The 15,009-nt window shown below is 45.0% G+C and overlaps 1 protein-coding gene across 1 annotated transcript in view; it reads left to right on the top strand.

Annotated features, from left to right (window-relative positions):
• syndig1l (synapse differentiation inducing 1-like) overlaps nucleotides 1-14,652 on the top strand; it is a 32,842-nt gene extending 18,190 nt beyond the window's left edge. The window contains exons 3-4 of the mRNA XM_068577668.1: nucleotides 7,345-7,482; nucleotides 14,318-14,652. Of these exons, the coding sequence (XP_068433769.1) occupies nucleotides 7,345-7,482; nucleotides 14,318-14,476 (297 nt within the window). The 3' untranslated portion in view covers nucleotides 14,477-14,652. The remainder of the gene's footprint in view (nucleotides 1-7,344; nucleotides 7,483-14,317) is intronic.
• The last annotated feature ends 357 nt before the right edge of the window (nucleotides 14,653-15,009 follow it).

Raw genomic sequence — 15,009 nt, 5'->3', positions numbered from 1 at the left:
GCGGCCTCATTACACGCTCCTAGAACTGCACACCTGTCAACGAGAGGCCACGGGGCCGGGGAGGCGAGAGAGAAATAACAAATATTGCGTTCATTAATTCACCACAGGTAGTACACACCCCCCTCCCTGCACACACACACACACACACACACACACTCCGACGACTGAAATGCATGTTTGAGAGGACCGCATCATGACGAGGCTTTCATCGCTGCGATCACACACTCTCCGTGACTGAGTGTGTGTGTGCGGTGAGCTTCAGAGGGCTGCAGAGTCCGAGCACTGTGTAAATCACAGGGTTCCTGTTTAGCGTGCGGCAAAGCTTGTATTTCTTTTGACCAGCGAGGTGGCGTTCGATCACAGCGTCTGATAAATTACAAACCCCTCACGACAAAACCCTATAGTCACAGCTGGGGATCGCGATACGATCCCACGATACGATATTGTCACAATACTTAAGTCCCGATACGATATTATCACGATACCGCGATACGTTGAGTATTGCGATTTATTACCTTTTTTTGAAACCGCAAATTGTCCCCAAAGGAAAACTTTAAAACAACAAAAAAAAAAAAGATTTTATTATTCCAGGCCCAAAAAGTTTGGAATTGATTGATAGAAAAGATCGATACTCGGCTTCTGTGTATCGATACATTATCGCCACGCAAAATATCGCGATACTGTGCTGTATCGATTCCCCCCTCCACCCCACCTGATGCTTTATTAGGATGCAACAGAGGGGAAAGACTGACTAGCGCCTCGGCTAGAACTGTGACAGACAGACAAGGAGGCCAGATGACCTGCAGATGACACTCACGCCAAGCGGACGCACGCCGTCTTTTGTCGAAATTTAATTAAATACGACGGGCCTATTAAAAAGGTCAGCGATCCTAATGATGTGTGCCCGCTCCCTTCTTTTTTTTTAAACGGCATTTTTTCTGCTAATGGACGCGGCACACGAGATGACATCGGGCTTGTAGTTTGTGCGATTTCCCAGTGTGCACTTCCCCTCTATCGTGGATTGTGAAATGTGCTGAAAACGTGAATTTCTGTGCCGTGTTGCATCTTTAATGGCGTTCGCTCATTAACTTTGCTTATGCATTCAGCCAAGTAATTGAATTCCCTTTTGGGTCTAAAGTGGGTTTTTCTTTCAGCATCCAGACCTCTATACCTTTGTGTGGCTGCACAGTAAAGCAATTCATTTATTTAATCTCAGGCGCTGGTTTTTGTTTCATGAAATGGTTGAAAAGGCCATTTTCATTTTTGAGGGTGCCGTAATTTCATTCACTGTCTTCGGTAACACGTGTTTTTGTGCCGTGCAGTTTGCTTTTTCTTCTTATACGCTCAGACAAGCACTGCTCAGAACTAAAATATAAAAATATATCTCGCTGACTATGTTGTTATTGCATAGCACGAGCAGAGGAGGGATTTCCTAATAGAGGCCTGAGGCATGTCATTTAAGGATTCAGCTCTCGGAAACGTAAATCAGGCTTCAGAAGCAGAACAAAGTGACACATTAAGAAAACTGTTTCATTTTGATGTGTTTAATTCAAATGGCCGCCAAAAAAAAAAAAAAAGTGCTGACAGGGTTGGTTTTACGAAAAAGACTAAATGTGTGGGAGCAAATGTATCGTAACATCCAGCCGGATTCCCTGGGTCTACTCGCTGTCGCGTTATGTGCACAAAGACGATATTTATTCATCCACTTCGCTGTCGTGAGTACATCATGAACGCTCCTCGCTTCGTCTGCATTCGTAAGCACGCTGGCGCGTCGCAAATAAAAAACAAAATCAAATAAATTGGACGCCGCGAGACGCCGCGAGACGCCTCCCGCGCGGCGAAGCCGACATTAAAATGCACGTTCGCCATCTTCATCTTCATCTTCATGCCTGCCCGCCGCTCAGGCGGTGGAGGCGCGACGCGTTCGCTTGACATCGAGACAAAAGAATGAAAACGAGGTACAAAGACACAAATCTCCGGGGGAGAGAAGGAAGAGCAGGAGGTAAACAGCAGAAGTGGACGGGGACGGGAGGATGGGGGGGGGGGACATTTCCTGTAGCCAATTTGACAACAAATAAATTACACAAGCCCTCCTCTTGGTTACGCTGTCACGGCTGAGTGGTGAAACCATCCATTAGTTCTTCATTACCTGTCAGCCTGTTGCCGCATGTCGACAGGGTTTACACCCCACAGGACATGTCTGAGCGGCGAGCGGCAGCGGCATGCATAGTCATTAGGACGTTAGGGCACACACGACTGTCAACACACACACACATGCTTATTAAAAGACAGGTAGGGAATGGGTAAACACAATTCTGTTTACTTTAACTCAAACGGCCTCTCTGTAAATCCAAACTTCAGTCGGTCTGACCCGTGTGCCGGTTTGCACTCTTCAGAGGGATTTGAGTAAAAATATACAAGATCACGGTGTGATCATACACACGACATATTTATGATTCTACGAGGCAGCTTTGCAGAGGGATCGGTGGCCTGTTTTTTGAAATTTTTTATCTGCAGACGTTTGAAAGTTTCATGATTCATGTCCTCCCCGTCCATCCGGACAGGCCCGCGCGATGACTTCCTGTCTGCTCGGACTCCATCCGACCTTATTGTCCGCTCGCTTAACTCTCTTCCCCCTCCGCCTCGCTCTCTCTCTCTCTCTCTCTCTCTCTCTCTCTCTCTCTCCCTCCCTCTCTCTCGCTCCCCTCTTTCCCTGATAGCCTAAGCTAACCAAACAGCTTGTATCCCTCGATGATGTATGGTTTCATTCTCCAAACAGCCAGAAGGCTGCGTAGATATTGTCAGTCGGCTCTGAGGCGCCGAGCAGCGCGGGGGGGCTCGCTCCGGAGTCGCTTGCTCCAGGCCGCGAATGCAGAATGACATTATGCAGAATGTGAGTCGCGTTACGCTCGCGCGTTATGACCTTTTTGTTTTTCTTCTTTCTTTTATGGGAATATATCGATCATCTCGGCCGAGGGGGGCGTCTGTGGTCATAAGCTCGTCAGCTCGACAGCACAGAGCGGCATTGTCTGAGGCCGCAGAGACGGATTAGGAAGTTTTTGCTTGCTCGTTCGATTTTTTGGGAGTTTATTATACTCGCTTTGTCCTCTAGGATGCCTGTTTTTTGGGGGGATTAACATAGAAAGCTTGTGTGTGTGTCTGTGTGCGTTTTTCCTACCATTAGTGGGCAGGGCCCCCACACATTTTAGCCACGCGCGCACTAATCCCCACCATCCATCCAGTAACATGATACACCAGCGCCACGTGTTATTAAAACTAATTGAAAATGTTTTCACCCCTCAAAGCAAATGAACTCCCAACACTCTCACCCAGTGAGGATAACTTTTAATACAAAGCAAACACCACCACACAAACTATCACACAAACACAACAGAATTACATGTTTTTCAAAGTATCGCCGTTGTTCATTTTAAATTATTCAGCCTCAATTCCCAGAAGGGTTTCCCTAAGATGTAGCTTCATATTTAACAAGATAAAAGTAACACTCAGAATTCAGAGGATCCTCCTGCTGCCTTTTGTTTTCCTTCACCTCAAAGAAAATATAACCGTAAACACGATAAACTAATTTGGTAACACTTATGACGCCAATGTCAATAATGCGTTATATGCAATGTTTAACTATACTTAAGTATTCATAAATATTCATAATGCTTTATAACAAGAATAGCAGCATTTTATGTATGTAGTCCCATGATCGTACGCTTTAGTATCATAATGCTTCATTATTGCACGGTGTATTATAATCTCCATATCTGTGTGCATTATGATGTGATGATGAGGTTATTTCAGGGCTAAGTGGTCATTGTTGCGTCTTGCATTGTTTTTGCAATAAAGTGTCTTTACATAAAGCGTCCAAAAATGAAGTAGAATCATATTTAATGTTATGATCAAAGCCTTTATGAATGATTGATAACTTTAAACATACAATGCTGTAAGCACATCATGATGCCTCAGAAGTATGTTCATATTGTTAGTGTGTTTATAACGCGGGGGAAAAATCGATAAAGCACAGTATCGCGATATTTTGCGTGGCGATATTGTATCGATGCACAGAAACCGAGTATCGATCTTTTATTTAATCAATTCTAAACGTTCTGGTGACACATTTGTTGACAAAGTTTTCCTCTGGGGACAACTTGCCGGTTTAAAAAAATTTAATAAATCGCATTATATCGCAATACTCAATGTATCGCGATAATATCGTATCAGGACTTCAGTATCGTGACGATATTGTATCGTGGGACCTCTGGTGAGTCCCACCCCACGTTATCAGTAACAGAAAGTGGATTTTAAAGCTTTCTTTTAAGCCAAAAGGTCGACACAAGCCCGGTGCCGGTGAGGCAAAATGTTTTTTTCCAGCACCTGAACTAGACCAGAGGGAATACACCAAGCTGCGGGTGAAGAGGGAAACGTCATCTTCGGATTCAAAAAATACAAATTCGTACACAACGATAGGTACACAACAAGCAGGAAAACAGACGAAGGGATTACGAGTTATAAACCCACTGATTCAGATTGTCAAATAAAAATGAAGGACGAGCATTTCCTTTTGTTAGATTTCCATCTGAAATGGGATGATTGGGCTTTTTGATGATGTCCTCGTGTTTTGTCCCACATCCCCTCCACCAAACATCAGATATGATGAAATATTCAGCTTCACATTGAGGCTCATTTTCTGCGATACAACAGTACATTGTTAGCCTTGATTTCTTTCATTTATTTCTCATGTTCCACCCTATTGCTGGCTCATCCTTCAAACAGGATGATGTGTGAAGGATGCGGCTTAATGGCTTGTATAGAAACCGCGGGCTAAATCTGTGATTTCTTTTCATTACTGGCGGCCTGGAAAATAAATCTCTATTCTTAGTCTTGCCTTTGTTGTGGGGCAGAATAAACATTATATATACATATATATATAGATATAGATATAGATACGTACGTTAAAGGTTGTGTGGTTATGAAAAAATTGAACATACGGTTGAAATTTGTAACTCATCCTGATCTTTTCTGCCGTGCCTCCACGGCTGAGAACCCCCGAAACCGTATGCAGATGTACGAGCGTCTATTCTCCTTTCGCTGAAGGCGTTTCAGTTTCATGTGAGGAACTTTGCATGGAGCGTGAAATAGTTCCATAAAGCTTTAGGGAGGAGGTGTGTTTGATTCATCACTATTTCCCATTTGAAATGAAGTGTACCTTCAACCGTATCCACCGGAGCTGCTGCTTCTTCTTCTTTTAATGCCATCTGTTGTTTGCACGCCAAAACGTAGGAATCTGCATATCTCAAAACTAATGAGAAACTAATGGCCCGTCACAAAAAGTCCATGAATACGAGCTCTGACATTACGGGGGAACGAAATGATCCGGCATGCAAGTGACTCGTCTATGTTTTGTTTCCCCATTACACAAAATAGCTTTTTCTCTCTCTCAGTGAATGCAGATTCTTTCTCCTCTGCGTCGACTCAAAAATCACCTCTACCTGTACACAAAGACAGAAAATCCTTCATCTTCCACAAGGATATCCGCCTTTGTCCACATGCCTGCCTGCAAATCCACTTGACCGATGATCAAACCTTTCCAAAACTTCACAGGGGAAATGGATGCACTGACTGTTTTTGACAGTGTGTGCTACTGCTTTTGTTCACAGATTCTGATTGACCCAAAGAGATGCTGCGAATATACAGATACAAGATATGACACGAGGGAAGAACAAAAAAAAAAAACCACCAAACTATGCATGTCTTTTCTGAAGTTTGCAATTAATTATGAAGGGTTTGCCTGTAAATGAATAGTTTGGCATTCTGGGAAGTACTCCTATTACATTGCTCGCCAAGAGCTTGATGAGAAGATTGAGGCCACTGTTTGAATGCTAACATAGTGAAGCTGCAGCCAGGAGCCCAGTTATCTGACTGGAAGCAGACGGGGGGGGATAAAAGAGCCAGACGGACAACGCCCGACGCTAACAGCATCAGACTATACCGGCACCTCGAAAGCCAAGTTCTGAACACAATGTTTCTTGTTTATTTAATCCATATAAACGCAGGTGTGTGAATTACACGGATTATACGTTGTGTTTTAATGGGGGATTATGTGACGGACTGTTTCTTGGCCGGGAAGTTGCCACTTCCGAACATTACCGCCATTAAACTTTATAATAAATCACCTCTGGCCAGATCATCAACATCAACATTAACGGACCTCGCAGCGCTTTTGTTGATTAGTTAGTTACTGTACACACTTCATAGACGCTGCACATACTTTCTTTATCGTTTGATTCCCTAATCAAACGGCTCTACTGTTTTCTTGTATAAATTGAGTCTTTTGCGTTCCTGATTTTTTTAGTGTGTCTTTTTTATGTCTTCTTTTTAAGTTGATTGCTTCTGTAACAAACTAATTCCCCCCTGGTGATAAATAAAGTATCTATCCATCTATGTATCTATCTATCATAACCTCCTTCTGAAGGCATGACTTGTTTCTATCCATCCATCCATCATCCATCTAACTGTCCATCCATCTATCCATCATGACCTCCTTGTGAAAGCATGACTTGTCATTTTCACAGTAAAACCCAAACAAACAACATATGAATCATCATTTTAAAAGGGAAAGTTTATCCCAAAATGAATTTTGGGGTGAACAAATAAATACATTTCAGTCCAGACTGTTTTGGTTTGAGTTGCCTAGTTTTGGACACATCGTCCACAGAAGTGTCTGCCTTCTCTCAAATATTTACGGCACTTGGAACGTGGTCCTCAAAGCGCCAAAACAATTTAGAAAATACATTTCAAAACTCAGCCGCAAAGTCTCTGTCCAGGAATCATGACTCAGTTACTCGAGATAATCCACAGACTTTGCCAAACTTTGGTCCAAGAACAACAGTAACTTTGGTGCTTCGACCACAAGCCGAGTGCCATGACGTCCCATCGTATTGGAGAGAAGGCAGACATCTCTACAGCCAATGTCTCACAACAATATATGTACATAAATAACACAACAGCTAAGGGGAGGGACGTATGTATTATTAATGTTGGGGTGAACTGTCCCTTTAATTAGTGAGCCTTCAATAAGCTGATGAGCAGACTCCTTCCAGCTGTTCTCTCTCGTCTTCATGCTAAAGTTAAGCTAAGTTAAGCTAACCGGCTACTGGCTGTGGTTTTACATGTACCGTATAGACACGAGTGATGTATCGATGGACTCTTCTATTGCCCAAAACGTCAAACTCCGTCTGTTGGTTCACTTCTACGTCACCCATCATGCATTGCAACAGCTGTCCGCCTTCGGCGCACAAAGCCGACGTGTGTTTTGACCTGCGTTGTCCTCCGCAGACGGACTGCTCCAGCGACAGCGAGAGCGAGGACAACTTCATCGTCGTCCCTCCGCGAGACCACCTGGGCCTGGCCATCTTCTCCATGCTCTGCTGTTTCTGGCCTTTGGGGATCGCGGCGTTTTACTTCTCGCAGGGGGTGAGGACGGACACACACACACACACACAATGCAGACGCCCTCAAAATTTGTAGTGTGTCACACATGCCGCTAAATGATACTGTGTCTGTTTGTCGAGGTTCAACATAAAGCCGGTGCATCCTCCCACACGCACAAATTGTTGACATGCACACAGACATGCACATACTCCGCTCTGTGACTCATCACCGAAAGATGAAGGCCTATCACACATTAAAAAAAAGGACTCTCGCTGCCAACGCAAGGCCTTTTTTTGCTGGGCCAGCCGTCAATAAATCAAGACCAATCTGTAATTGCTGCTTGATCCTCTGCAAACAGGCCGAAAGCCACCTTCAAGAAGAGCATATGAATCACTTTTCAAGCCTCTTATTTGCAATCTCCACCCCAAAAAAAGAGGCGGCGATACGAATACTAAGAAGAGGGACAGCCTTTGATGGTAGTGTTTTCAAGAGGATGGAACATGAAGGCAATTACAGGTGTGCCGACGTGTTAAAGGCGATGAGCACTCAAACAGCTGGGCTGGAGCTGTCGTTTGAGCTGTTGTATTTGTGGGAGGAAATGCTTGAAAAACACACTAAAAGCGAGAAGTGCTTCACAACGTTGGGTTTTCTCTCGGAAACTTTCAACCGGTGCACATTTCTGCACAGTTTTTCTTGTTTTTTTAACCTTAGCTGTCTTTATTTACGGTTTAGATATCAGATCTTACCCAGAGCTTTAAAGTTCAATACCTTAATGGGTAGTAGACAACGCAGCATTGACTCATTGCCAGAGATATTTACTTTGACGGGGGAGACGAAGCCACGTTGCTATGAACTGCAGAGGGAACAGATACGAGCCGGCGCGACCCGTCACGGCGCCGGCGATCGTTTTTCAATGCCGACATCGGCAACTCCGCACGCAACAGTTGTCGTAATGGACGGCAACTGGACTTCCCCCCTCGTTGCAGGAAACAACTCCGCTGGTGAAGTGCCAGTCAACCAAAGAGCCGAGGGATCGCTTCTCGTTTGTCGCTATTCAATTCTCTTTCTTATAAGTGCGCCATCAATGGCTAGCTGTCACACACACACACACACACATGTAAACACACACACTACAGACTGAGAAGCTTTTAAGTAAATTCTCCTGCCTTTGACTATAAACTCTTATCAGAAGCTTGAGTATTTAGCCGACTTATCCGCAGTGGGAGGTGGTGGTGGTGGTGGTGGGGGGTGGGGGGGGGGTGGAGTAGTCCAGGGCAGATGAAGGCAGTCAGTGAATTATCTTGTCAGGAGCTAATTTGATTCTTCCCGGGTAATTACGGGGAAGTGATGGCTGTGTTTAGGGATGGATGACTTTTCTGCCAATCTTCCTCCTTTTCAGAAAGGTGGCGTCCAGGAGAGCTGTCAGGGAAAAGATACAGCGGGAGTCGCTTAATTTTATCGCTCAATAACCCACTTCACCGGTCTCCGTTTCATCCAATCGTTCGCGGAGCCCCCTCTCCGTCCCCCGCCCCCCAAACGAAATGAATGAATCCCGCAGGATTTAGCGCTAAAAAGGGATCTGGTACGATTTTTAACAGTGAACTTGTGAACTCTGCACACCTGGTAACACAATCACAACGCAATATGTGGAGCTAATCATGTCGCACGCTAGGTCTGTGACGTTGATGTAGAGTCTAGCCTTAAGGAAGTTTGCACGATCCCAACTTCACCGTATTTGCCGTCGCTGCTCTCGGCCTTCGCCCGGGGCAGCGCATGCAGATGCATTATGGGATTAAACAAAGAGGGGGGGGGGGGGGGCGGCTTGAGGTTTAGAATTGATAACGCATCGGCTCGGCCACTTACTGCGAGGGCGTTTGCAGCAGCTTAGCGGCTGTAATAGAGTCCGCGGACGGCAGATCGATGGCGCTTTTGTCTAAACGGAAGGTCGGACCTTGAGAGAACGGAGGGCGCCGCGTGACCTCCCACGCGGCGAGGAGTGCGAGGGGAGGGGCGTCTGCAAAGAAAATAAAAACCTGCATTCATATGCTGCTTCCTGCTTCACATCCCGTTTGCCGAAGACTACATCTTTAATTCCTGTGTTCATGTCTTTATGGCAAACAGTGCTTTACTATTTCAGGACTCATCGCCCACACACACACACACACACACACACACACACAACTGATAATGACTAAAATAACGGGAATATCTGGCGGCTGGAATTAGCTCGGAGCATTTGATAGAGAAGCAGAATTGAGTTTCAATTATTGCCACTAATAGGGTGAATGTTTTGTTTAGAGAGGCTGATGAATTTTTCCTCGGCTCAGAGACATCTGTGTGTGTGTGTGTGTGTGTGTGTGTGTGTGTGTGTGTGTGTGTGTGTGTGTGTGTAGGGGAGGGAGGGGATCTTTCGCGATGTGAATAAGGCTCCACTGAAGTTATTTTACGGCACACAAGTCATCATGATGGATGGATATTGATGAGCTAATTATTTATTTTCTTGAACAGTATTTGTATGCGTGTCGGTGTTGGAGGTGGAAAGACGGGCACAGAGGAGGGGAGCGAGAGAGACACATTCGTGGTTTGTTGAGAATAAAAACCTGCTTCGGCTGCTGAATTGGCTTCCCGAGAGCGCGCCGCAGTGCGAGTCTCTGTGCAGCGAAGTCTGTGATGTTATCTGCTTCTCCATGACACCACATTTCAATCACTTTGTCAAGGTTGTGGAGATAAAGCCGTCATTTTCCTCTCAAGGGGATTCAAGGAAAAAACCACGTACTGTATATACGGCACATTTCACACACACACACACACACACACACGCTGTACTCATCTGTTTTGTCCACATTATAGTATTCAGAGTTGTGACCCTCAAGAGCACCAATGCACTGTGTTCAGTGGAGAAAATGATGAATAAAGCATTTGATTAATAAATGTTTTCGGTGGAGAAATTACATAAAAATCAATGACTTTCCAACCTAATTTCCCAAAAGGCTCCACTAACTCTTCTTTTGTTTCAATAATTACAGTATTGACACGGAAGCTCAAGGCTCCGTCCTTTTTCAAGATGATATTCTTGACCTTTCCGGGCTTTAATCTAAAGAGTCTTTCTCTGGCCGTCTTTATCTCGGACTATTAGGCATTGTCTTCCAAAGCCTCGGCACTAATGAAACATTTGGTGCACAGGAGGGGAAAGACCTCACGTGTAGTGTGTTTTTTTCCCACTGAAAATGGAAAGTATAGCTTTTTTTTTCTCCATTTATTATTTATTTATCATTTCGGTGATGAGCTGCTGTGCTTAAAGGCTGTGAGATGGAACGATGGCTGCTCCATGAGGAGGGTGTGTTGTGCCTTTAGCACAGCGAAAGACAGATTAAGACGGTGATAAATACAGTTACACATATCTGATCATTAATAAATGTCTCCGTACCCTAACGATACCTCTTAAAAGGGAGACATGCAACGTTACAATGAAGATCTGAGTGGACTAAAACAAACATAAACCACTTGAAAAGCGTCAGTAGCCCATTACGCAGCTAGAAAAGGCATCTGTCCTGTTTTTGGTGCCTTTTTACAGCATTTTGCAGGGAAATGTGCCATCGCTGTCTTATTATTCTAATATTAAAACCCAGGACACATCCCACTTTGTGTCAGTTGTAATTTGCATCCGCCGTACTGAGTTAACTTGCTCGATAAGTACAGACCGAGAGCACAAGCACGCGGAGCCAAATGGGGGGAAATGAAGTTTGGACGGGAGTCGGTTCACTATCTGAAGTGGATGCTCTTTCCTGTTTGCATGACTGTAGTGCAAATGAGCAGAGACTATGAATAATACAGTATTTCTACATACAATGTACAGATGAAAAGGCATCAGTTAATATGAATATGTATTTAAAAAATGAAAAGAAAACACATCTTTGTAATAATTGGAGAGAAAAAGCAGTCGTAGCGACATGTAGCTCGTGTATGAGCTACTGAATATGAACTGCTAGTCTCTCTAGTTACCTCAGGCTCTCCCATTAGTTAGCCGTGCAGAGCACAGCTAAAAATAAAGGAGCACCAGGGTCAGGTACCTGAACCAGCTGGCTCCTCTAAATGAGGAGAGGCAGTGGCTCGACTCCAAAGTCCTCATTCTGCGACGATGAGGAAGGTTAGGCATCCTGCAAAGAACCCCCCTCATTTGATCCTCTTCCATCCACAGGCTGAGAGCAGAAACCAAATGTTGGTTTGTGCAGCGCCTTGCTTTGGCGTTTATTTTCCCATTCATCACCACTGCCAGATACAAAATCATCATCACGAGCAGCCACGAGTCCCCTTAACCTCAGCCGTGAACAAGAAACGTAACCTTGTCTTTTGTTTTTTTCAGCTCCACTTTCAAAATGAATGGGGCATGCTTTTTTTTGTTTTGTTTGCAAGAAATGACCGTGGCCTCCGAGTCGGAGGTCCTGCTGTCTGCTTCATCACATCCACACACCATCAGCTCCGTTATCATTAGGAACGAAGGTCGTTTTGTACACTCGCAAACCACATTTCAGAGCGCTCCGGGAGGAAATTTAGCTCTACAGAGTGAGCGATGGCTTGTGTAATAGCTACAATACATTACAGTGGTGCATTGATACCACCTCCTCTCATTAGTTTGAGATTATTATGAAGTCAGTTGAGGAGGGAAGACACTGAACCAGTGGTTCTCAAAATTTTTCTCCCGCCGCACTTTGGAGGAAGCAAAATGTTCGGGCCCCACCGCCCCGACAACATGGGAACAAAATGGTCCAACTTTTTGAGACTCCTCCATCCGTGCTTTTTTAATGAATAGATTAAAGAAAATGTAAATCTCTTTTAAGTAAACCAGATTGCTCCATCTGACAAAAACTAATAACATGTGCACTCACTCTGTTAAAACAATGCAAATAAAGGTATATATGTGCAAAAAATAACTCATATGTGGCAAAAAAGATTACCAAGGAAGCCGGTTGGATCTCTGTTTTCTCCCTATAGTTTCATGTTGAAGTGTCCTTGAGCAAGACACTGAAGCCCCAGAGCTTCACAGCGGCACAAAGATCCTTCATTACTAAGGATGATGGGTAACATGCAGAGAATAATCCCCCCACTGTGGGATTAATAAAGGAGTCCTAAAAAAAACAATCTGCATCTCCTCCTGCGTCCCACCTGTAATACCTCCGCGCCCCACTAGAGGGTCGCGCCCCACAGTTTGAGAACCAGTGCACTCGAGGAAGCCGTACAGCGGCTTTGTGACAATTCAATTCTTCCACTCTGTTCAGCGTTAAGCATAAAAACAACAAATCCAAAACAGAGACTCTCTTCTTTCCATTTCCCTCGTGGCCAGCAAGTGCATCGGAAGAGTAAGACAGCCGGACGGCCCTCTGAACACACCGCAGCGTAAACACAGCAACCATGAGCAGGATAAACAAGAGAAACCTCGATCGATTGTTTTATTTTCAAGCAAAGTACTCATATCTGGTATGGAATAACACCAGCAGCGAGCAGCCCTGAAAGCATCCCTTCAGCCGATGTGTCCTATCTGGCTCATAAAGGTCGGCTCACTTCCTCCGTCTCACTCATTAACGGGGATTTAATGCTTTATCGAACCGTCCTAATAGGATTAAATATTATAAATACTGTTGACAAGAGAACTCCATAGGGCACCGTTAAGTTATTAAAGTATGAAATCATTGTAAAAGTTGCTTGTTTTTGGACACTCAGAACATATCCACGGCCTCCACGCGACGGCTCGCAGTCAGCAGCGTTCACCTGGGAGGGGGACCGCAGTGGGCGGGGCTTTTGTCAAGGACAACGCCGTTGGGTTGGGATGGTGTTACCAGCTGTCACTGTGCTATGTGAGGCATAACGTAGAGCCTAAACATACACTAAAATGCACTGAAAGCACAGAGACGAGAACACACACACAGAGCGGCTTCATCGCTCTGAATATCGTGTGGAGATCGCTTAAACCCGCTGTGATCAATAGTTTTGGCAATTGTTTTTATAAAAAAAAAGACGCACAACTTTAAAGAGGACACTCGCAGTGACCCGACTGCACTAAAAGATTGAAGTTGGTTTGTACTGCGGTCAGTCTGAGTGAAAACAAACTGTAATTTAAGCAGAATGGTTAATGCAAACCACACAGAGGATCCATATGTGCCTATAGGGGGCTGTAAAAACACACTATAACCTTAAATACTCGGTAAGTGGGTCAAGCTGGTGGGGGTTGTTGTTTTAATGCAAAAGAGCCCATGAATAACCTGCTTCTTAAGGATTCAAAAAGGCATAACAATGCTCATCTTTTCACCTTTGAGCACGTGTTGTTGACATATCACCCACATCTTCCTATAATAGTTTCCAAAACAACAGCAGCACTGTCAAAAATATACTCTCCATATTGTCGGCGTGTCCGACTGTGAAAGATGTTTTTGTTGTTGCTGAATCTCTGCGGTTCTTTGTCAGTGTATTTTCTTTAAATTTTCCCCCCGTTCTCCCTTTAATTATGATAAATCTGCTTTTCTCAGATGTCATTTATGATTCAGAGCCACCCGCCGATACGACCAGAACCTCCAGTCCTTGACATTTTCGCACTAATTGCCATTTTTTAGTCCCGTCATGCACGATGAGCCCTCCTGGGTTGCGCTGAGCGAGCTCGGTCAATGCCCCCCATCCTCCCCCCCCTTCTTTCCTCTCCTTCCCCTCCCTCCCCCTCTTTCCCTCCAGTTGCATATTCTCCTCAGACAACCACAAAAAAATAATAGACAGCTTCTGTAATCACGGCTCTTTTAAAAGAAATAAAAAATAGGTCGCCCTTTCTCCCGAAGTCCCGCTCCAAACTGTATCTGACTTTCTTCCTTTCTTGCATTTCCTCCTTTCCTAGACGACCAAGGCGGTGAACAAAGGTGACTTCCCACTGGCCAACATCGCCTCCAGACGCGCTCTGTTCCTCGCCGCCCTCTCCATCACTATAGGCACCGGTGTGTACGTGGGGGTGGTGGTCGCTCTCATCGCCTACCTTTCGAAACCGGGACACATATAGCAGACGCAACTTCCCCTCCAAAAAAAACACCTCCGGGGAGCCCAAGGTAGAGAACGACCGCCTCGTGGGAATCGGCATTGCTCCCGCAGACTTCGTGGAAAAGTTTTCAGAGGATGTACAGGTCCTTTTCCCCTCCGCCTTTCGTTTCTCTCCAGCTTCTCTCTCCTCCCCCCCTCCCACCACACGCCCCCCCCCCCCGAGTCCGCCAAGATTAGCCACACTGACTGGAGAGAGGGTCAAGCTGGAGGGTGAGAAGAAGGGGAACAGAGGATGGGTTTTGTGTTGTTGTTGTTGAGACGAGGGAGAGAGGGTTTGAGTAATGGATGTATTCCACGTTGAAGTCCAGTTTGCATCCCATTGACTTTAACCCCCAATGACATCACCCTCTTTTTTGGCTGTTTTTTAACTTTCAAGACACACTCGAGGAGGAACGACTGAGACAGTATCGCTGCTCACTTCAGCAACTATCAAAGAGCAGAGGGTGAGAAATCAACGCACGTCACTCTTAAACCAACTCTACGTCGTCGTCATTT

This window comes from Clinocottus analis, unplaced genomic scaffold, assembly GCF_023055335.1.
Source record: "Clinocottus analis isolate CAN_PGR_092001 unplaced genomic scaffold, fCliAna1.0.p SCAF_15, whole genome shotgun sequence".
Classification (NCBI taxonomy): Eukaryota; Metazoa; Chordata; class Actinopteri; order Perciformes; family Cottidae; genus Clinocottus; species Clinocottus analis.
This window is presented reverse-complemented; position numbering and strand designations above follow the sequence as displayed.